Here is a 21,789-nt window from a genome sequence, read left to right on the forward strand (position 1 = left end):
AACAGGTAAAACAGTTAACAGGCTGAGCAGGTGAGCTTTCCACCCACCACAGCCTGGGATCAGCCGGGCACTCACCTCTCCACCCTGGTCCAAATCCATGGTCTCCAGATCTGTGTCCATTCGGGACTGACGGACTCTCTCTCTCCGGGACCGTTCTTCCTGAGGCAGAGAAACAGAAAAGGCACAATGATTATCACTCTCCTGGGTTGTTGTCCCTTCTAGATCCTTCTGGGTTGGGTTTCACTCACAGGTGTTAACTCGTGTCCCCAAACCCAAAATATCACTTTATTTTGAAACCTCAAAGAAACTTCAAAAACAAACACCAAAAAAAAAAAAAAAAAAAAAAGGAACAAACACAATGAAGGTGCAATGTTCTGACCATGATGTCAGCAGTAGACAGCCTACAACTAACAGCCAAGGCTACACCTAAGGCCTCAAGTATGGTGCTCTATATGAAGCAAACATGCTCCACTCCTGGATGGTAATAAACAGGCCACCATGGTGCTAGGTGAAGACAGAGCCACAACCATAACATTGAGTGTGCTGACTCTACTTTGCACCCTGACAAGAGTGCTCCAGAGAACCCAAAGATATGCTTTATTATCTCAGACACTGAAAGAGGAAGGAGAAAGAAAACAAACCAGCCCTCACCCTGATCAGGTCTTCCTTCTCAGTCTCATGGAGCTGATAGAGGAACTTGGAAAGCTCTGGGTCGGCTTCCATCTTTCCCATGATCCTTTCCTTTTCAGCTTCACTCTGAGCACTGGCCAACAAGGTACAGTACAAAACTGCCAAACACAACAGGGACAGAGAGGAAGTGGGAAAGAGAAAATGAAATATAATCAACTTTTATTTCTAAACATAAAGATAATTAAATGCTGAAGCCAAAGAAGCAACACAATTCACTCACAATTGAACATGCAGCAGATGAACACACACACACAACACACACTATCCAGCCACAACTGAATGCAGACAAACACACACACACCACACAATCTGGCCACAATTGAATGCAGACACACACACACAAATACATACATCACACACACTATCTGGCCACAACTGAATGCAAAGACACATACACACACACTATCTGGCCACAATTGAATGCAGACACACACACTATCTGGCCACAACTGAATGCAAAGACACATACACACACACTATCTGGCCACAATTGAATGCAGACACACACACTATCTGGCCACAACTGAATGCAGACACACACACACACACACACACACACACACACACACCCCAAGCAAGCAAGAGAAGAGCACGGTCTACTCACTCATCATCCTGTGCTGCCGCAGCACTTTAATGAAGTCAAAAGTGTTGAAACCAAGGAGCAGAACGAGTTGGTTCTCACATTCTCGGTCATCACTTGCTGTCTGGAGAGAGCAAATAACACCAACAGTAAGAATAGAGCCATCTGCTTCTTCAAATATTGTCCTTGCATTGGTAGTCCTGAACTAGGGGTATTGTGGTAAGCACAGCTGCCTTCTAAACACTGTTCCTTCCTGACAAGACACATGAAATAGAAATACCTTCAAAATCTCCAGCACCTCATCTGCCTTCTTCTGCGACACAATGGCATCATCATAGAAACGACTGAGCTGTCGCTGTAGCCAGAACGCATCGATATCCCGAGGGTGCAAATCCTTCTTCTTCGAACTCATCAGTTCTCCGGAGGCCACAAGCTAAGGATGAGAGCAGGTACTCGGCTCACTAGTGCTCTACAGCACACTACAACGAAGCTACCTGTCACCCTACAATTGCCTTCTAAGGCCTTTCCAGAAGGAAACAGCTCTATTACACTGAATTCAGGATCACACCATAGTAAGATTTCATTAGGCCACATCTTTGGGAATAGTAACAACTGACTAAAATCCTAAATAAATAAATAAATAAATAAATAAAAATGGTAACTGTTTAAGGCTCAAACTGGGCTTGGTGGAACATCTGTAATCCCAGCACTAAGGAGGCTGATGCAGAAAATTTCAAATTCCAGATCAGTCTGAGCTGTCCATCAGGCTCTACCTCAGAAAACACACCGCGCACACACACCATACACAGGCTAGTAGTACAGGCCTGCATGGACTATGCAGTAAGTGTTACGTCCAGCCTGAGCAACTCAGGCCCTTTCTCAAAAAAAAAAAAAAAAAAAAAAAGTTTCTTTAATGCAAGAGCACTCACCATGCATAAAACAGTAAGTTAACCCCTAAGACAACAAAGATACTCGAATATTGTTGTCAATACAGTGGTATCTACATATCAAATTTTTAAAAATCAAATTATCCATCAAAAGGAAGTCTGGAAAACAGACACAGGCATGCCCATAATCCCAGAACTTGAGAGCAAGACATATTAAAAGTTTGAGGCCAGCCTGGGCTGCAGAGAAAGCTCCTGTCTCAAAACAACAAAACTCTAAACAACCCAAAAAGATGAGAATCAGTCAGTGGTGGAGCACTTGCCTAGCATGCCCAAAGCCCTGGGTTTAGTCTCCAGTACTTCCCCCACCCCTCAACCCCACCAAAAATACCAACCATGGCCCAGTGAGTATTTCAGTAGGAGGAAGTACTACATCCAGAAATAAGCCGCCACAGCAGGACAGAGACTGTACTTACATTAGCCGAGAGGGTACAACGCACAACAGCCTCATCCCCTTCCATGTCGTCATCAGAAGCTTCTTCGCGGACTTCCCCATACACATCTTCATCGCCTTCCTACGGAGACAACTCCATCTCAATATAGATGTGGGACAGGTTCTGCGTCATACAAACCCTGTCTGTCTATCACTCTAAGTGAGCTCTGTGGTCATAACAATGGCTTTGGGGTGAAACCAACTGTGTATTAAAAGAAGGATCACCCATAGTCCAGGAACATTAGAGGAATGACCATTTGGAATGGGCTTATTAGATGTGTCTGTCCTCTTTACTGCTTCTCACGTTAACTGCCACAATGACAAACACCCAGACACAGACAATCTCAAACTAAGACTACTGGCTAGCAGAAGAGCTGTGAAGATGTATACACAGGAAACAGACTGAGCTGGCAATGCAGACACCATACTTAATTTGCTCATCACTGCTTATACTCACATTGCCGAGTGTGTACTTAAAATAGTATCATGTTCAATAATTAGCATTAAATAAATGTAAGCAAAAAATCCTGTGTCAGGTTGTTCCTAATTAAAACTACCAATTAACTATTCTATAGGAAGGGATTTAGCCATCTATAGCAATCATTTTGCCCTTAGATACAGGCTCAAACTCAAGATTGCTTGACTCTCAATTCAGTGCTCTGCCCTCTGACTCTCCCGTATCAGCCCTTCTTCCTCTCTGGTTACAAATTTCAGAAACGGAACTCACCCAATGAAAACTCTAAACTACAACGTTTTTACATTTTAGAGACAGAATTTCACTATGTAGCTCAGCTAGCCTCAACCTCCCAACTGTTGGGGTTGCAGGCTTCTTGCTACCATTCCTGGTTTAACTTTGCTGGTTTTTTTTTTCAATGTCCCATTCATTCCTATTTAGTTATAATATAGAAGTGGCAAGCATTAACCCCAGCAGCTGCTATAACTGCTAAACAGCCAAGTACAAACTAGGTCCATACTCCTAGGGAAACATGCTTTCTTTTGAAACTAGCAGTTAACATACAGTACTAAAAACGTAACAAATTATTACAATCAGGCAAAAACACTATAGCAGGACACATCCTCACTAAAAATGTGCTGGATCTTTTTTCCTTCTCTATTGTGTTCTCAACAATTTCATACATGTGTAGACGATACTGATTAATCATACCTCATCCTCCCGTCTCTACCTATCCTCCTCTTTCCTACACATCTGTTTCTCACATTCATGTTTATTTATTTTGTGACCCATCAAATTTTATCAGGGCTGTCTGTGTAGCCATGGGTTTGAGGCTATCCATCGAAGGCCAGCAGGCTTAGAAGAGGCTACACAACTGAAGACAATGACCTCCTTTCCATCACCTGTCAATAACCAATAGCTAGGCAGGACACAGTAGCCCCATCGCTGGCTACTTCATGATTCCCATAGCTGTGTTGTGCCTACAGGATGGCATTTTTCAGTTCTTCTCCCTAGTTTTCTGGTCTATCTGATTTATTATAAGCTGTTAATTTGCATCTACTGGTTTAAATTAACTTTTAAAAAAGCAAAAAACTAAAGTTAATCACAATAACTTTTTAAGCAAAATAAGACAAACTTTCTAAGTTGAACACAAAACACTATAAAATACTAAGCTAAGGATTTCAGTACACGAGACAGGCTCCCATCACCTAGGTAACTTCACAAAGCAAAAGAGATGGGATACATTTACTTAGTCACTCACCTCCTCATCAGACTCAAACTGAACATTCACACCATAGGTCTCATCAATGTTGTCATCTGAGGAGATAAGGAATTACAAAGAGAGGGTAGTGAATAGTGGAGACACTCGATCGAGCCTATTTCCTCAATGCCTGGTTTGCTTACTCTCAGGTCAGACACACAGACTTAAAGAACATGAAAACCAGCACCCAGGCCTCTCCACCCTGCCAACCTGGATTCTGCACTGCTCAGCTCCTAAACCCTCCCTGCTCTCTCCCACACTCTACATAATAAGTCTCAGAATAAGAAATGGTTACCATTGGGGGCTGGAGAGATGGCTCAATGGTTAAGAGCACTGACTGCTCTTCCAGAGAACCTGGGTTCAATTCCCAAAGCCCACATGGCAGCTCACAACTGTTTATAATTTCTATTCTGGGTTTCAGAGGACCTGACGCCCATGGCAAAACATCAATGCACATAAAATAAAAATAAATAAATTTTTTAAAAAATGGCTGCCAGGGTTGAATAGATAGCTCAACCACTAAATACTAAGACTCACAACCAAAACCAAGAAATGGCTGCTGGACTCAAAGAATTCTAGTGCCTATCAGTCATTACTGTCTCTCTCTATATTTTTAAAGATGGATTTTTTTTTTTTTTTTTTTTTTTTTTTAAGAGACGGGGATTCTCTGTGTAGTTTTGGAGCCTATCCTGGAACTCTCTCTGTAAACCAGGCTGGCCTCAAACTCAAAGATCCACCTGTCTCCCAAATGCTAGGATTAAAGGCATGCACCACCACAGCCCAGCAAAGGTGGGGCTTCCTATGGAGCCCCAGTAGGCCTAGAACTTGCTATATAGACCAAGCTGACTTGTTGGGATTATAAATCTATGCCAACATAAAATAGGTTACGGAAACAATGCTATTCTGAAACTTTAACAACGACACTGAGTGCTCACTGAGAAAGACCAACAGTCACAAAATGTCATCAGGACACGAAGGGCTCAGGTACCCATATTCTGGATCTCCTTGTCCCCACCGTAGTCTGTGATCTTCTTGCCCAAGTTTACAAGTACATGGTATCTGGTGTCATCTGTCTGACCCAGCAACAGGTCAATCTCCCTTCTTCTCTCCTTGTCTCGAAGTTTTTCATTCTTTAGGACAGCCAGAACCTCATCAGCCGCCCCACAAAGGATATCACGAGGCTGAAAAAAAAAAAATACAGACATTTACTACAATGATATGTAGAAAGTCACTGACCAGATTTGTGGCAATAGGAAATAAAGAAACATATCTTCAAAATTACATGCGCTGGAGAGGTGGCTCAAAAGTTAAGAGTACCTGTTGCTCTTTCAGGCTCAAAAAATCGTAACTCAAGTTCCAGGAGATCTCATGCCTCTTCTGGATCTCCAAGGGCACCAGGCATCCGCGTGCGCACGCACGCACACACACACACACACACACACACACACACACACACACACGTAAGCAAAACAATCATACACATAAAGCAACGTAAACAACAATAAGAAAAAAAGAAGGAAAATCTGCAGTATCCCAGGCTTTGACAACATTCATCGACAAGATACAGTGGCCTGTGCCTGTATTCCTAGCACTTGGGAAGAAATAGGACTAGAAGTTCAAGGTCATTCTTGAATGCACAGTGAATTTGAGGTCAGCTTGAACTACATGAGACCTTGTCTCACACAAATAAAAATAAAAATTAAAAAGACAGCAAGACAGTAGTAGCACACAGCTTTAATCCCAGCACTGAGGAAGCAGAGGCAGACGGATCTCTGAGTTCCAGGACATCCTGGTCTACACAGTGAGTTCCCGGACAGCAAAGGCTACACAGAGAAACCCCGTATTGAAAAAAAACAAGCAAATAAACAACAACAACAAAAAGACTGTAGGTATCTGCTAAGGATTTAATAGTGATACCACATGTGCTTAAAATGCATGAGATCCTGGAGTTGGTCCTCAGAAACACAGGTGAGACACTAGATAGTAAGGTGGTCTTCAAAAGCAGAACAAACTTCACAAGTTTGCCACAAATCTCCATGTGAAAGGCACTCAGCAGCCTTCCCTTATCCTGTCACACTTTCACTAACTCTGCTCACACATCCTCTACTCCCCACCTCACTAGAGAACTCGTAGGGACTCCCAATCTAATCCTAAGTGTGCCACAGTTCAGGGCAGATTTGGGGTAGGGACCACTTGGATTTATGTTCTCACTGACAAATGCTGTCTCTCTGACTTAGGCATCTCAGGTCTCTCTTCTATGAAATTGAAAATGAATGTTAATAGCACATATTCACAATTAACACTATTCTGTATACACTAAGTACTCAGGAAGTATTAGCCATTTCTGCAAAATGGTATTGCCTTCTGCACCCTGATGGGAAAACTCAGATTAAGATTCTTCTAGTTGGATTAAAAAGATGGTTCTGGCCGGGCGGTGGTGGCACACGCCTTTAATCCCAGCACTCGGGAGGCAGAGGCAGGCAGATCTCTGAGTTCGAGGCCAGCCTGGTCTATAAGAGCTAGTTCCAGGACAGGCTCTAGAAACTACAGGGAAACCGTGTCTCGAAAAACCAAAAAATAAATAAGTAGATAGATAGATAGATAGGTAGGTAGGTAGGTAGGTAGATAGGTAGGTAGGTAGGTAGGTAGGTAGATGATAGATAGATAGATAAATAAAAAGATGGCTCTGCAGGTAATGGTACTTTCCACCAAGTCCAACAATTTAAGTTTGATCTCTGAGTCCCACAGAGTAAAAAGAGGACCGACTCTGGAAGATGTCCTGACTTCCACATGCATCCTGTGGCACACATATAGGATAAATGCATGTAACCCATAATGTCACCAAAAGTTTTGTGCTACCACCCTTTTTCTTTCCAAACACAAGACTCATCCTCTGGTTCCAGACTCACCTGGTCTCCAAGAGCAGCCTGGATGAAGCTGAGCAGCACCTCGTAGGTCTCCCGAGTCTCCTTAGTCTTGGGCTTATAGATGATGCCCACCATTTCATCGATGCCCTCCGACAGCAACGTATAGCCTTTCATCTTGTTGATGTCGTGCCGGTCCTCATCACGCTTTCGTCTCCTAGTGGGCATATAATATGATGCTGAATGGGAGAACTTTCCATTCCAGAGCCAAATTTACCCTCTCCGTACATCTAATATGTAGAGGCAGGAACTGAGTCAACAGAAGTAATTCCTACTTGACCTTTTTCATCATCTGAAGAAGCATTTCTTTATCCTCGGGAGGTGATTATATGATAGTATTTCAACTGGTTTTTGTTGTTTTGGTTTTTTAACCTTTTACTAGCCAGAGAGGCTAGGCTCCAGAAGAATCTGCTTCTAGTGACTCCCAATAAATAAACAGAAAAGAAGCCAGATTCTAAAAAGCGAAGGACCAAGGAACATTGTTTCTCTCAAATTTCAACAACTCTTCTTGATTATAACCACTCAGACTAAACAGGGCCTGGGAACTGCTGAGACTTCACAGAAAGAAAAGGGAGAAAGAAAACACAGTCAGAGAATATATAAATGAACCTAAGGTGAAAAAAGGAAGAACAGCAAAACAAAAGCACCAGGAAGTGGGCAACAACCGCAGGGAGTCAGGGTAAGAAGTCTGTAACAGGGATGGTGGGGCTGAATTACTAAGACAAAAGAGTAACAAGAGTCTTGAAACCAGTTGGTGATGGCCTGGAGAGAAGGCTAGTTAGGAGCAGCACTGCTTCTGCAGACCACCAGGGTTCAGTTTCGAGGCCCCACACTGGATAGCTCACAACTGCCTGAAACTCCAGTTCCAGGGGATCTCAAACCGTCTTCTAGCCTGCACGGGCATTTGCATGCATGTGCCCATACCCACACACACATGCACATAATTAAAAATAAAACAGACCTTTAAAAAAATAGCTTGAAGAAAATTAGCATCTACCCATGAATCAGAAACAAAAGGTATCAATAGATTCATTGTACCCAAGTCCAAAAAAGCTTTAAACCTTGAAGAGGTTTTCAGTGTGAAAAAACTGTTCAAATGTTAAAAGTGGGCTTTAGGTTAGGAGGAAAATACAACATCCCACTGATACGTACTTGGCCCTTCTTTCCTCCTGCATCTGTGGTTTGGTCCGTTGAGCCTTATCTCCCATACGAGTTCCCTCCAACTTCCCAACCAGGGACAGAACCTCTCCTGTAGGTTCATCACGGCGGGTCCGGTCAATGAGAGAGCGGTCAGCTTGCAGCACAAGATTTGAGTTCTGAAAAGATCATACTTAATCAAAACTTTGATATATAAATATTTTCGATTTCTGTTATCACAGTAACACTAGAAGAATCCCCTTAGCCGGGAGGTGGTGGCGCGAGTCTTTAATCCCAGCACTCGGGAGGCTGAGGCAGGCGGATGTCTGTATGTTTGAGGTCAGTGTGGTCTACAAGAGCTAGTTCCAGGACAGCTAGGACTGTTACACAGAGAAACCCTGTCTCAAAAACCAAAATAAATAAATAAAATCTCCTTAAAAGGGAAACAGTATCACATAATGCTATGCACAAGCACTGGACAGTCTGGTAAAGTGAACGATCAACGTTCCTAACAGTATCCATAATAACCCACATTTAGGTAGTTAAGTAGATTGGGGATAACAAGTAGAAGGGACGGTTTAGCGCTCAGGAGCCGGGGTGTGTGTGTGTTGGAGGGGAATCTCCTGAGTCCGCACATGCCCTAAACTCCACTGGGGTTATTCTGTCGTGTTTCAATCCAGCCTTCACCCAGACCTGATTTCCCCTCCGTGGTTGTGGCTATCCACGAGTTTCCTCGCCCGCAACCCTCCTCCAAGACTTCACGCACCGCCTTGTACTCGTACTGCAGACTGCGGGCAGTCACATCCGCCATGGCTGCCGATGCTCCTGGAACTCAGGGTTCCACTCTTCCACACGATGCGAACCGCCTCGACAAACCGCTCCCGCCTGGCAAGAACGACGCAGGACCGACGTACGGGACAGAGAAAAGAAACGGACTTCCTTCCGTTTCCGGGACGCAGGCTAAAAGTGATACTTTCCGGTGAATACGCACGGCTTCTGGGCGGAGTTTGCAGACAACAGTACGACCGGGTCATAGGTCCGGTGGACCGACAAAACACACGCTACCGAGTACTATGGTTCCAAGCAGCTATTCGTACGGCAGGGCTATGACCGAAACCCTTTACAGAATTAGTCCCTTTCTGTAATACTTTTGCTTTCTCAGACCAGCCGTGCTGCACGCATGCAGACAACGGAAGCTCCGCCGGGCGGTTGATGGCTCACGCCTTTAATCCCAGCACTCGGGAGACAGAAGCAGTTCAAGGCCAGCCTGGTCTACAAGAGCTAGTTCCAGGAGAGGCTCCAAATCTACAAAGAAACCCTGTCTCGAAAAACAAAACAAAAACAAAAACAAGATAAGGCAACTGAAAAGCAAGTTAACATAAGAGTCTAATAACTTGCTGGATTTCCAAAAAAAAAAAAAAAAAAAAAAACAAAAAACAGAGAAGCTGGGCGGTGGTGGCGCACGCCTTTAATCCCAGCACTCGGGAGGCAGAGGCAGGCGGATCTCTGTGAGTTCGAGGCCAGCCTGGTCTAAAAGAGCTAGCTCCAGGACAGGCTCTAAAGCTGCAGAGAAACCCTGTCTCGAAAAACCAAAAAAAAAAAAAAAAAAAAAAAAAAAAAAAAAACTTGCTGGATTTCTCTTCCGTATTGGGAAATTGGGGAAATGTCCCCTGTCCCATTCAACCTACCACAAACCCAATTCCGCAAGACTCAATCCCTGTCAGCTGATGGAGGGTGAAGGAAGAAATATTGGCACCCAATGATCTGTCACAGACCGTGTGCACAATTAAGTATGAATGAGCACTTTTTTGTCCTCAATGTGGCACAAATGCTACATCTAGAGATGTATTTACTAAAGAAATATATGAAATGCTGCAGCCAGCGCAGCCTGGATAGCTGAGACTGGCGGGGGTGCCGGGATTGAGAAACGGAGGCTTCTTTTCAGGGGGAAGAACAGCAACCTTTATTTTGCCCAGCAACCTTTTATCCTTCTCCTTCTGTGGAGACCCACCGGCCAGAAAGAACACAAACATCCTTGTCAATTACAGACCACAAAGAAGTTTCCCTGTGAGTCAGGGGGAGTAGGGGCAGCTAGATCACAACAATAAAAAAATAAGTCATGCCTGGATATATTATTTTGATTTATTAAGCAGTAGTAGTACATTTTATGTAATGGTCATATCTAGTCTTACTAATTCTCTACATTGAAAACAAAACAACGATTTCTACTTTCCCTTTAGTAAGCATGAGTGAGCCTTAAGTCTTAATCCATTGAGCCATCTTGCTGGCATTTTTTTTAGTTTGGTTTATCATTATTTTCATTATATTCTATGTATATGGGTGTTTTAGCTACTTATGTCTGTGTCTGAATGTATGTTTGTGTGTCATGTATACGCAGACCCCAAGAAGGTCTGATGAAGGTATTAGATCCCCTGGGACTGGAGCTACAGATAGGTTGTGAGTCGCCATGGGAATGGTGGGGTTGAAACCCAGGTCCTCTGAAAGAGCCCAAGTGTTCATAACCATGGCTAATAAGAGATAATATTCTCATATGTAATTTCTCTAAAATTAAGATTAGTATTATTTCCCAAGAAGACACCATTAGTCCCAGTACTTGGGAGGCAGAGGCAGGCAGATTATCTGTGAATTCGAGGTCAGCCTGGTCTACGGAGCAAGTCCCAAGACACCCACAGCTACACGGAGAAACACTATCTTGAAGAAAAAGAAAAGGATTAGTATTAAATTTCTTTGTGGTGTGTATATTTTTATATTTTACTTATAAATTTATACGATTTGAAGATATTTTTTAAAGGAATATAAAACTATTTATTGACCACTGTTCACCATTATTTACAATAAAGTAAATATACAGTTGGATGACATTCTGATACTACAAAGTTACTTTTCTGGCTCATTAAACCAGAACCCAAATACTGAAAAGATTGATCCTACCAGTAAGGAATGAGACAGGGTAAAGAAAAAGCATGCAAGTCATTAGTTTATTACCAAATTTTGTTCATTTATGTCAGCAGGTCTGAAATTGCCAACATCATCTCTAACCATGATTCTATTTCCACAGCAAACAGATATTCCACACATCATAACCTTTTAGTAGATTTCAACTTTCTACAAAGGAATGGTTCACTAGAGGAACCTTACATGCCCAGTTGTCTTTTTGCTTAGTTTTTAAGAGACAGGGATTCTCTGTATAGCCCTGGCTGACCTGAAACTCAACAGACCCGGCTGATCTAGTCTAAATCAGAGACCCATCTGCCTCCAAAGTACTGGGAATAAAAAAGACACATGCCACTACACCCAGCATAAGTCTTGTTAATATTAAGTCATGGTGCTACGTTGTCTAATTCCATTTTCTGAAGGGTAGTTGGTAAGGACAAAATTTTGTAAACAAACTACTGTATAGATAAATTCTGATGTGGTTGCTTTAAAACTATCCAGTAAATTACAGAACTGTCTACTTGATCTGAAAGGTTATGGTTTCAGGAAAATGTTCACAAGGGAGGAATCTCAACACATGTTTTCATCTACAGTTTCTGAGTATTGAAAACAAGACAAAATGAAAAACAGTTACATAAGGGTCTTATGCACACACAAGCTTACAAACAAAAACCCAGAATGGTCCTTCTGTGTCCCAGTTAAAAATAAGTTCTGATTGAGTAATGACTGTAAAATCTCCCCAGCATTTAAGAAAAGCTGTTCTTCAAAGCCGAGGAAATACAACACGGTATCAAACATTCTACTGTTAAAAGAAGCAACTACAGAAAGCTTTTATTTGCTCAAAGGAATCAGTGCCTTTTGATGCAGAACAAAAACCAAAAATATCCCAACTACTGTCAATACTTTCAAAACCAGCATATCAAACTCGATTTTCATTAGAACGCTATTTTTTCCACACTAGTAATTCAAAACTCAAGATCCAGATTTTATATATATATAAATATATATAAAAATGCAAACAATTATTGAGCCTCGTCTTCTGGACAAGAATGCCAAGTCAGCCTTTCCTCATAAAAGGCGATGACAATCTGAGGACACTTCATATTCGCCTCCTTTGCCAGCACCAAGTCCGCCTCATCTGAGTCCTTCCATTTCATAAGAAACATTAATTCTCCACTGCTGTCTGTGGCACCGATTATTCGTTCAGGATCAAGACCTCTGGCAAAACCCCTTGGTTTGTCGGCAGCATCTCTTTTCTTCTTCGATTTGCTATCATCAGATTCACTGTCAGATAAAGATTTCCTTTTTGTACCATCTTTTTCTTTACCAGCTTTTTGAGAATTAAGAAATGCTTCAATTAATTCTGGACAATCTAAATTTTCTTCTGGTTCCCAAGTATTATCAGCATCTGTGAACCCCTTCCACTTGAGGAAATACTCCACCTTCCCATTCACTACACGCCGGTCCAGTACTTTTTCTACCACAAATTCTTCAGGCTCTGCCTCTTCAACTTTTTTACTCTTTCCATTCTGTTTCTTTCCCATTTTTTGCAATGTAGTTTTATTGGAGGCCATTTTTTTTTTAAAAAATCGAAGACTTGAAGAGTTCACCGCTCGGATGCTCCAGGCCGCGGATCCTGCAGTCTCCCGGCGGCGCGCCTTAGCTCAGCCTGAAGATATTTTTATACATGTATATGGTGTGTGTGAGGCAGGGTGTGGGGTGCAAATGCTGCAGTGTGTCTGTGGCAGCAGGACAGCTGTGAAGTCAGTTCTCTCTTCACTTTATGTAGCCTCTGGGCATCGAGCTCGGGTCATCAGATTTTGCAGCAAGCACCTTTAGCCACTGAGCCAGCCCGCCAGCATTGCAATGCTTTTAGCATCTAGGGAACCCAGCAAGGAAAACTCCAAATAGCTTAGACAATTTTCGTTTTATTTTATTTTCTGAGACAGGATTTCTGTGTGACCTTGGCTACCCTCGAAGTCACTTGGTAGAATAGGCTAGCTTGAAACTCACAGACATATGCCTGCCTCTGCCCCCTGAGTGCTGGAACTGAAGTCTCGTGGGCCACCATTACCCAGACTAGTGACTAGCGTAGACATTTTTTAAATATCTAAACATAAAGGGTCTTGAAAAATATAGGAAGAGAGATGTAAATATCGCGAGAGCGGCATGAGTCAGTCAGGTGCTCGATCATTGCTGTGGATGAAGATGAGTATCACCCAGCTATTCTGGCGTTCATTTGGATGTGTCCCCTAAAGTGTGCACAAGCAGAGATTGAGAAATAGAAATCTAAGAGTTAACTCTTGCACTTTTGTGGAACAGGTGATTAGAAGTGCCTGAAGGGGTTCTTTCTATCCAGCCAAAAGGACTCTTGGTGTGGGACTCTTGGTGTGGGACTCTTTGATTTGTAAATTGATGAAATCATCAGAGGTCACCTTGCTCATTACTTACCTGTCTCTTAGGAGGCCACGGTTTTAGTTCTTCTACTTATAATATTTTTGTCTTTAAAAAGTTACATTTTTAGCCGGGCGGTGGTGGCACACGCCTTTAATCCCAGCACTCGGGAGGCAGAGGCAGGCGGATCTCTGAGTTCGAGGCCAGCCTGGTCTACAAGAGCTAGTTCCAGGACAGGCTCTAGAAACTACAGGGAAACCCTGTCTCGAAAAACCAAAAAAAAAAAAAAAAAGTTACATTTTTGCCCGGTGGTGGTAGTGCATGCCTTTAATCCCAGTACTTGAGAGGCAGAGGCAGGTGAATCTGTGAGTTCAAGGACAACCTGGTCTACAAAGAAAGATCTAAGACAGCCAGGGCTACACAGAGAAACCATCTCTCAAAACAACAAAACAAAACAACTTACATTTCATTTATTTATTGTGTGTGCACGTGTGCATGTGTGTGCACGTGTGCCTACAGGTCATGGTACCTGTGTAGAAGTCAGAAGAAAACTTGGAGGCATAAGTTCCCTCCTTTCACGTTGTGGGTTCTAGGGATTGATCTCGGATCACCAGGCAGCAAACACCTTGCCAGCTTTCTGGCACTAGTTATGATTTTTAAAAGCCCCCATATAAGTGTGTATGGTTTCCTTCAAGCAGAGATGGCTTCTGTAGGATTTTGTTTTTATAGGGCACTCAGTAATTCTTTTACAAGATATTTCCCACATAGTTTAGTTCTTACACATGAAAATGAAACATCAGCGTTTGCATTGCCTGTCTTCACAAGTGCCACTGAGCAAAGACAGGGACTGAATCTTTAACGCGGACTTTATGAGGCTGGAGAGATGGCTCAGTAGTTAAGAGCATTGGCTGCTCTTCCAGAGGACTTGGATTTGACCCCCCAGTATTCAGTCAGTGACTCACAACTATCTGAAACTTTAGTCCCAAGGGATCTGATGCCCTCTTGTGATTCCTGAGGGCACCAGGCATTTATGCTGTGCACAGATAAGCATGCAGGCAAAACACCCATACACACAGAGTAAGTTTAAATGAAAAAAAATAGGACTTTATTCAAAGTGCCAAATATCTGAGAATGCAATGAATTAACATCCAAAAACTCTGACTTATATATCCTCTCCAGTTAGCAAGTTTTACTGAGTGAACACAAAGCAGTCACTCCAAAGTTTATTCTTGTCCCAGTGGCCAGGTGGTCAACCTTGGTTTTGAGATTCATCATGCTGCCACTTCTCTCCTTAGTCTCCTGCACCTTTTCCTATTATGGTATTGCTCCATGCAGCATGGACAAGGACCACATGCTCTGCAGGTCACAGTGACTTGCATTCTCCTGGTATGCCATCTGGATTCCTGGTTAACTCAGAACAAACATGGTTAGTAGTGTACATGCTGAACTACTTAAATGTATAAATGCAGGATTTTTTCCTACAATATGAAATGCAAAAGTACCCTTATTATGTAAAAGATGATAGTGCCCCAGCCATCATGAATATTTCCTTATCATTCCCCACAGTAAGCAGTAACTTGCTGTAGGATAATGCTCTTTGCACTGCAAAAATTTATCACTTGTATTGGTTTAATAAAATACTGATTTTCCAGTAGCCAGGCAGGAAGTATTGGTGGGGTAATGAGACTAAGAGAATTCTGGGAAGAGGAAAGGTAGAGACACAGTCATCAGCAAGACATAGAGGAATAAAGATGAGAATGCCTTACTAAGAAAAGGTACCAAGCCATGGCTAAACATAGGTAAGAATTATGGGCGAATTAAGCTGCAAGAGGTAGTAACAACCCTGAGCTAATAGGCTAAACAGTTCATAATTAATATAAGCCTCTGTGTGTTTCTTTGGGACTGAAAGACTGTGGAGCAGGGAAGGACAGAAACTTCTGTCTACAGTAACTTGTGTGTCTAAGTTCTCTATCATGTGCAGATGGCATCCTGACACCATGTGTTGATGATATCATGGACTCTTACCATGTAAGAGAATTTTCTGGCATAAAGGTGTAAACTAAGGAAAACTATAAGCAACAGCAGGTAGTTGTGCTGAAAATGATTTAAAATTTAAAAACTAAGGGACTGCAGAGATGGCTCAGTGGTTAAGAGTACTTGTTGCTCTTTCAGACTAAAAGAGTTCAATTCCCATCACCGACATGGTAACTCACAATCTTCTGTAACTCTAATTCTATGGGATCCCACACTGACTTATGACCTCCATGGGTACTATATGAACATGGTCACAGACATACAAGCAGTAAAACACTCATACACTAAAATTTTAAAAAATCTCAGCTGGATGGTAGTGATGCATGCCTTTAATCCTAACACTCAGGAGGCAGAGACAGATGGATCTCTGTGAGTTCAGGGCCAGGCTGGTCTACAGAATGAGTTCCAGGACAGCCAGGTCTACAAGAGAAACCCTGTCTAGAAAAAACAAAACAAATAAATCTTAAAAAAGAAAGAAGAAAAGAGGGAAGAAGGGAAGGAAGGAAGGAAGGAAGGAAGGAAGGAAGGAAGGAAGGAAAGAAGGAAGGAAGGACATAAAATAGTATTGTATTTCACCAAAGAATGTTTGAGACTAAGAACCAGGCTTGTAACACATTCATGATGAGAGGTCAGCAGGGTTCTCAGTATCTGTGGAAGTTAGCTTCCCAGACAGTATTTCAAGCAATAAAGTAGATAGATGTAACTGGAAGTTTCTTTCCCATCCACCAGTGTTCCACAAGTTCTAATTGGTCTTATTAATAAAACTCAGAGCCAGATATCAGTGGCAAATGCTGAAAGACCAAAGAGAGAAAGGGGCAAGCAACAGCCAACTCTTACTTTGCTAACTCCTGATATAGATATGTTATAGAGATTTGCATTGGTATGAATCTTGGCTTATTGATACAAATTAAAGTCAATTTTGTTATGTGTATGTATTTCTGATCTTAAGGTATTGTGATTGTGTAGCTCATTTTAAAATGTAATATATAATTAAAAATATAGGTTAATAGAGAGTCATCTTTAATAGTCAATCTTATAGTCATGTTAGTTAGATTTTCTAGATGTATAGAGATATATTTCAGTTGGATAGGTATCCTTTATACCTTTCAGAGACCTTCAGAATATGGCATTAAAATGTTTTAATAACTTACAACTTTTTATGACAATGAGATACATCTGCTCCTGGCAGCACCAAGCTACTTCAAGAAAATGATGGGCGGCTGGGGAGATGGCTCAGTGGTTAAGAACACTGCCTACTCTTCCAAAGGTCCTGAGTTCAATTCCCAGCAACCACATGGTGGCTCACAACCATCTGTAATGAGATCTGGAGCCCTCTTCTGGCCTGCAGGCAGACACATACTGTATACATAATAAATAAATCTAAAAAAATGATGGGCATTGAAGAGACTCCTTATGGAGTTGGTTAAACATTTGGGCAAGAAACTGCTCTTGCCTGGACTGCTTCATGGTATGCTGTAAAAAACGGACATGCAGAACCCACAGAGAAATGACTGCTGAACTTGCCTAAAGGTAAGATGATCCTTCGGTGTCCCTGCTTCATGATAGAGTCTGCGAGACATTCTACAGGATACAATATGACTGACAATCTGCCAATATAGGTGGAACTGTCTTTGAAATTTCCTGATTCATGGAAAAGTCTTCTGGACACTATGGGCCTGTAAGCTGAAGATGGATGCTCCAACAAAACAGAAGAACTTTGGGTGACTGTCCAGGCAGCAAGATGTCTCTGTCAATTCTAGAGTTTTGGAAGTTGCTTACAAGGCACTTTCTATTTATTTAGATAATATATCCTTCTGGAGTCTTTAATGGAGTTGAAGAATAAATAGATATAATTTTCCTTGGTTATGATAAAAGATAAAGTAGATATAAATATTGTAATTGTAATTCTTGCTTGATAACTGTTTTGTTATATGTAACTTTACTATGTTAAAGTTAAAGCCTTCCTTTTTGTTTAAACAGAAAAAGGGAAATGGTATAGGAGGTCCTTCTGTCTTTGTGTTACTTTCATTGGTTAATAAACTGCTTTGGGCCTGTTAATAGGGTAGAACTTAGGTAAGGGAGGGAAACTAAATGGCATGCTCAGAGAAAGAAAGCAGAGTCAGAGAGACACCATACATCCTCTGCCTGAGACGGATGCTGGTTAGAATCTTGCTAGTAAGCCGCTGCCATGTGGCGATATACAAAGATTAATATAAATGGGTTAAATTAATATAAGAGTTAGTCAATAAGAAGCTAGAGCTAATGAACAAAGCGGTGATTTAATTAATACAGTTTCTGTGTGGTTATTTCTGGGCTAAGCTAGCCTGGCAGCCGGGACAAACAAGCAGCCTCCTCCTTGCAACAAACTCCTCAACTGAAAAGGTCGACCTCATGTCTCCTCCTGCCTTATATTCCTCTCTCTGCCCAGTCATAGCATGTCCCATCGGTCTGTACAGACCTCTATGGTTAACTAGTGGCTGACTCCACCCTCTGATCTTCAGGCAGGCTTTATTTGTTAAAGTACAAACAAGATATCACCACATTCAACCAAGTGAAATTTTTAAAGAAGTCCAAGGTCATCCTCTGCTACATACTGATTTGGAGGCCAGTCTGGCATGCATAAGATCCTGTCTCAAAAAATCAAAACCACTGAAAATAATGAATACTATTTTCTGGGAGGCGGAGGCACATGCCTTTAATTTTCTATTTTTAGTCATGTAGCTTGGTACCTTTTCTCATCTTGCTTCCTCTGCGTCTTGCTGACGACTCCATCTCTGCCTTTCCTCTTTCCAGAATTCTCCCCACCTATACTTCCGACCTGGCTACTGGACAATCAGAGTTTTATTAAATCAATACAAGTGACAAATATTTCCAGTGTACAACGCACCCGTTCCCAAATAAGCAGTCAGGGGCTTAATATTAAATACAAACTGTTTGGCCTATTAGCTCAGGCCTGTTATTAACTAGATCTTAGAGCTTAAATTACACATCTCTTTTATTCGATATTTTATTATGAGGCTCATGGCTTGTTACTTCACATCTTGCTTCTTCAGCATCTCTGGCATCTGGCATCTCCCAGACTCCACCCTCTTTTCCCCTTCATCTTTGCTTGGATTTCCCACCTGGCTCTATTCTGCCCGGTTATTGACCATTGGTGATAAAACATATTCACAGCATAGAGAAGGGCATCTCACATCAGGTAGAGCTGACAGGATTGTCTCTAAATCAAGAGGGGAACTGGAACACATCATGCAGGGAAGCAAACACTCTTGGCGTGGTTTGTATCCAGGAAGTACTGCTTTAAAAGTTTTGCTCCTCCATCTGTCACCAGAGAGCATTTTACCTTAAAAGGGCCGAAGACAGCTATCATAGAGACAAGAGAGTGGCTCAAGAAGTCAGTGGGTTTTTTAATGATGATATTCTGCCAGAGAACTATGCACTGTCCCATCTGTATCAGGATTAAGGTCTGCATGACTACATGGAGATCACTATTTTGTGGGCCAGTGGCACTCTAACATTACATGGGTTTGGGGCCAAAAAAAAAAAAAAAGGAAAAAAATCTAGGTAACATTCAAACCAAAACAGAACAAGCAGCAACTGTCAGGGAATCTCACCAGCACTGCATCAAAGGCCTTCTCTTTGTGGTTTCCACATAAGGTGTCAGCAGGTGTCATTTTCTTTAGTGGTGTAGCATTGGCAAGTTGCTTGTGCTCCAATAAATAAGCCTGTAGCCATACCCATACTAGCAACCTTAATTCAACCAGTGTGCTTTAGAAAAACAAAATTATAGGATGTGTTGAGACGATACCCTCCTTCCTAATGGGGAAGGGTGAATATGACTACAATATATCATAAATATGTATGAAGTTTTCAGAAATAGCACTGTGGGGCACCCAATTGCAGTTCGAGGAAATTCACCATTTCAATAACTGTCCCTTCATGGTCTCCACAAATGAGATCAGCAGTAGGTGGGCACAGGCTGGTGACAGGATTCCCTGTGCCATCTCTAGCAATCTGAGGAGATCTCTTGGAAGTCGCTACTTGAGTATTCTTGACTTTCCTGTAGAAAATAACTTATGGATGAGCCAGCATGAAACAGTACTAGCTTTCATGAAGAAGAGATCTGAAAAAAGACTTAAGCATAAAGAGTAATGCACAGGTCCTTAGAGAAAGGACAAGTCAGACACAAGCATAGATTTGGGCTTCTCAAGACAGAGTTGGGCTTACGTGTCTGTTAGCAATAGCTGTAAATACAATTTTTCTAGATCACAAGTAAAATCTCAACAGCTTGCTAAGTTTTTTTTTCATTTTCTCCATCTTTTCTATTAAACTATAGGCTAGCTGCACTGGTGTCTTAGTTAGGATTGCAATCTGATAAGTTAAAACCATGCATTCAAAAAGATTGCACAAGGGTTTACGATGTGTCTTTTATCACAAATATGGGTTCTCATAAGAGTCCCTAGGAAATTGTAGGGTATACCTGGGAAAAGAAGGAGGCCATTTACACTTAGCCTTTAAACATGGTTCGTTGATGTTTTAACATCCTTGTTTGAAACATCTAAGAAAGTAGTACCGTGGACTGGTGAGATGACTCAGCGGGCAAAGGCTCCTGAAGACCTGAGTGAATCCCCAGGACCTACACGATGGAAGGGAGAGAATAGATGCCCCCAGGTTGTCCTCTGACTTCCATGCGAACACTGTGACATACCTGTGTCACACACATACACACAATACAAATAAAGACATAAAACTGTTTGAAGTGAATGTCGTGTCTAGATAGGCAATGATCACAGAAAATGCCAGCTGTGCTGGAATTCTTCACTCTGAGCCAGCTAGAGTCTTCAAGACTTTGGGGTAAGAGGATCCTTTTTCTCCCACGAAACAGTCTGTAATTGTCCGTCTTTCTACCCTCCTCACAGGATTTCTATAGTATGGGAATGTCTTCCCCTCAGGGTTTCCTCTTAAAGCAGACCATAGCAATCTTTCTCCCTGATCTAGAATTCTGTTGTGCTTGGAGGTAAAGAAGGAAGGACCATTGTGCCAGCAGAGCGTGGATTGGGTGGGGGGAGTTTATGTTGACTCCTGACACAACCCGTAAGGCCTTTTTTGGTTAATTTCCTATTTTTAATATCTGCTTAATTTTATAGTTCCCAAAATTTTTTTAAAATTCGTTATTATTTTTTTGTGTGAGTGTTCTCCCTGCATTACAAATGTGCTCTTACAGGGTGCTTGGAGCCTGGCAGAGGTCGAAAAATGACATTGGATCCCCTGAAACTAGAGTTAAAGACAGTTGTGAGCTGCCAGGTAAGTCCTGGGAACTGAGCTCAGGTGAGGAATAAAAAGTGCTCTTAACTATTGTGCCATCTCTCCAACCTCAATTTTTATTTTTTGTAAATTAGAAATTTCATTGTTCCTATTTATTTTTTTTTTTTTTTTGGTTTTTTGAGACAGGGTTTCTCTGTAGCTTTGGAGCCTGTCCTGGAACTAGCTCTTGTAGACCAGGCTAGTCTCGAACTCACAGAGATCCACCTGCCTCTGCCTCTCGAGTGCTGGGATTAAAGGCGTGCACCACCACCGCCCGGCCCATTGTTCCTATTCTTAAACATTTTTTTTTTTTTTGGTTTTTCGAGACAGGGTTTCTCTGTGGCTTTGGAGCCTGTCCTGGAACTAGCTCTTGTAGACCAGGCTGGTCTCGAACTCACAGAGATCCGCCTGCCTCTGCCTCCCGAGTGCTGGGATTAAAGGCATGTGCCACCACCACCCGGCTATTCTTAAACATTTTAAAATTAAAATAGGCCTTTATAATCTTTAGCTCTAGTCTATGTCTTCCATCTTATAACATGCAGAAAAAATAATCAGATATAGGATTGGAGAAATGGTTTGGTGGTTAAAATCACTTGCTGCTCTTGCACAGACCCCAGCTTACCCATAGAAGGAGTCTTGTAACTGCTTCTGAACTCCAGTTCAAGGGGACCCAATGTTC

At 42.0% G+C, this 21,789-nt stretch overlaps 2 protein-coding genes across 2 annotated transcripts in view; both read right to left on the reverse strand.

Annotated features, from left to right (window-relative positions):
• The window catches only part of Snrnp200 (small nuclear ribonucleoprotein U5 subunit 200), a 31,054-nt gene extending 21,701 nt beyond the window's left edge, over window positions 1-9,353 (reverse strand). Inside the window, exons 1-10 of the mRNA XM_038331580.1 lie at window positions 9,190-9,353; window positions 8,439-8,602; window positions 7,272-7,443; window positions 5,351-5,543; window positions 4,363-4,418; window positions 2,631-2,729; window positions 1,551-1,703; window positions 1,295-1,394; window positions 652-788; window positions 76-159 (exon numbers count right to left, since the gene is read on the reverse strand). Of these exons, the coding sequence (XP_038187508.1) occupies window positions 76-159; window positions 652-788; window positions 1,295-1,394; window positions 1,551-1,703; window positions 2,631-2,729; window positions 4,363-4,418; window positions 5,351-5,543; window positions 7,272-7,443; window positions 8,439-8,602; window positions 9,190-9,234 (1,203 nt within the window). The 5' untranslated portion in view covers window positions 9,235-9,353. The remainder of the gene's footprint in view (window positions 1-75; window positions 160-651; window positions 789-1,294; window positions 1,395-1,550; window positions 1,704-2,630; window positions 2,730-4,362; window positions 4,419-5,350; window positions 5,544-7,271; window positions 7,444-8,438; window positions 8,603-9,189) is intronic.
• Window positions 9,354-11,225: 1,872 nt separating this feature from the next.
• Window positions 11,226-13,042, reverse strand: LOC119814833 (chromobox protein homolog 3). Its single transcript, XM_038330895.2, has one exon. It carries the CDS (start codon window positions 12,950-12,952, stop codon window positions 12,401-12,403), a length of 552 nt encoding a protein of 183 aa, XP_038186823.1. The 5' UTR covers window positions 12,953-13,042; the 3' UTR covers window positions 11,226-12,400.
• Between the last annotated feature and the right edge of the window lie 8,747 nt (window positions 13,043-21,789).

The sequence above is a fragment of the Arvicola amphibius genome, chromosome 5, assembly GCF_903992535.2.
Source record: "Arvicola amphibius chromosome 5, mArvAmp1.2, whole genome shotgun sequence".
In the NCBI taxonomy this organism is placed as follows: domain Eukaryota; kingdom Metazoa; phylum Chordata; class Mammalia; order Rodentia; family Cricetidae; genus Arvicola; species Arvicola amphibius.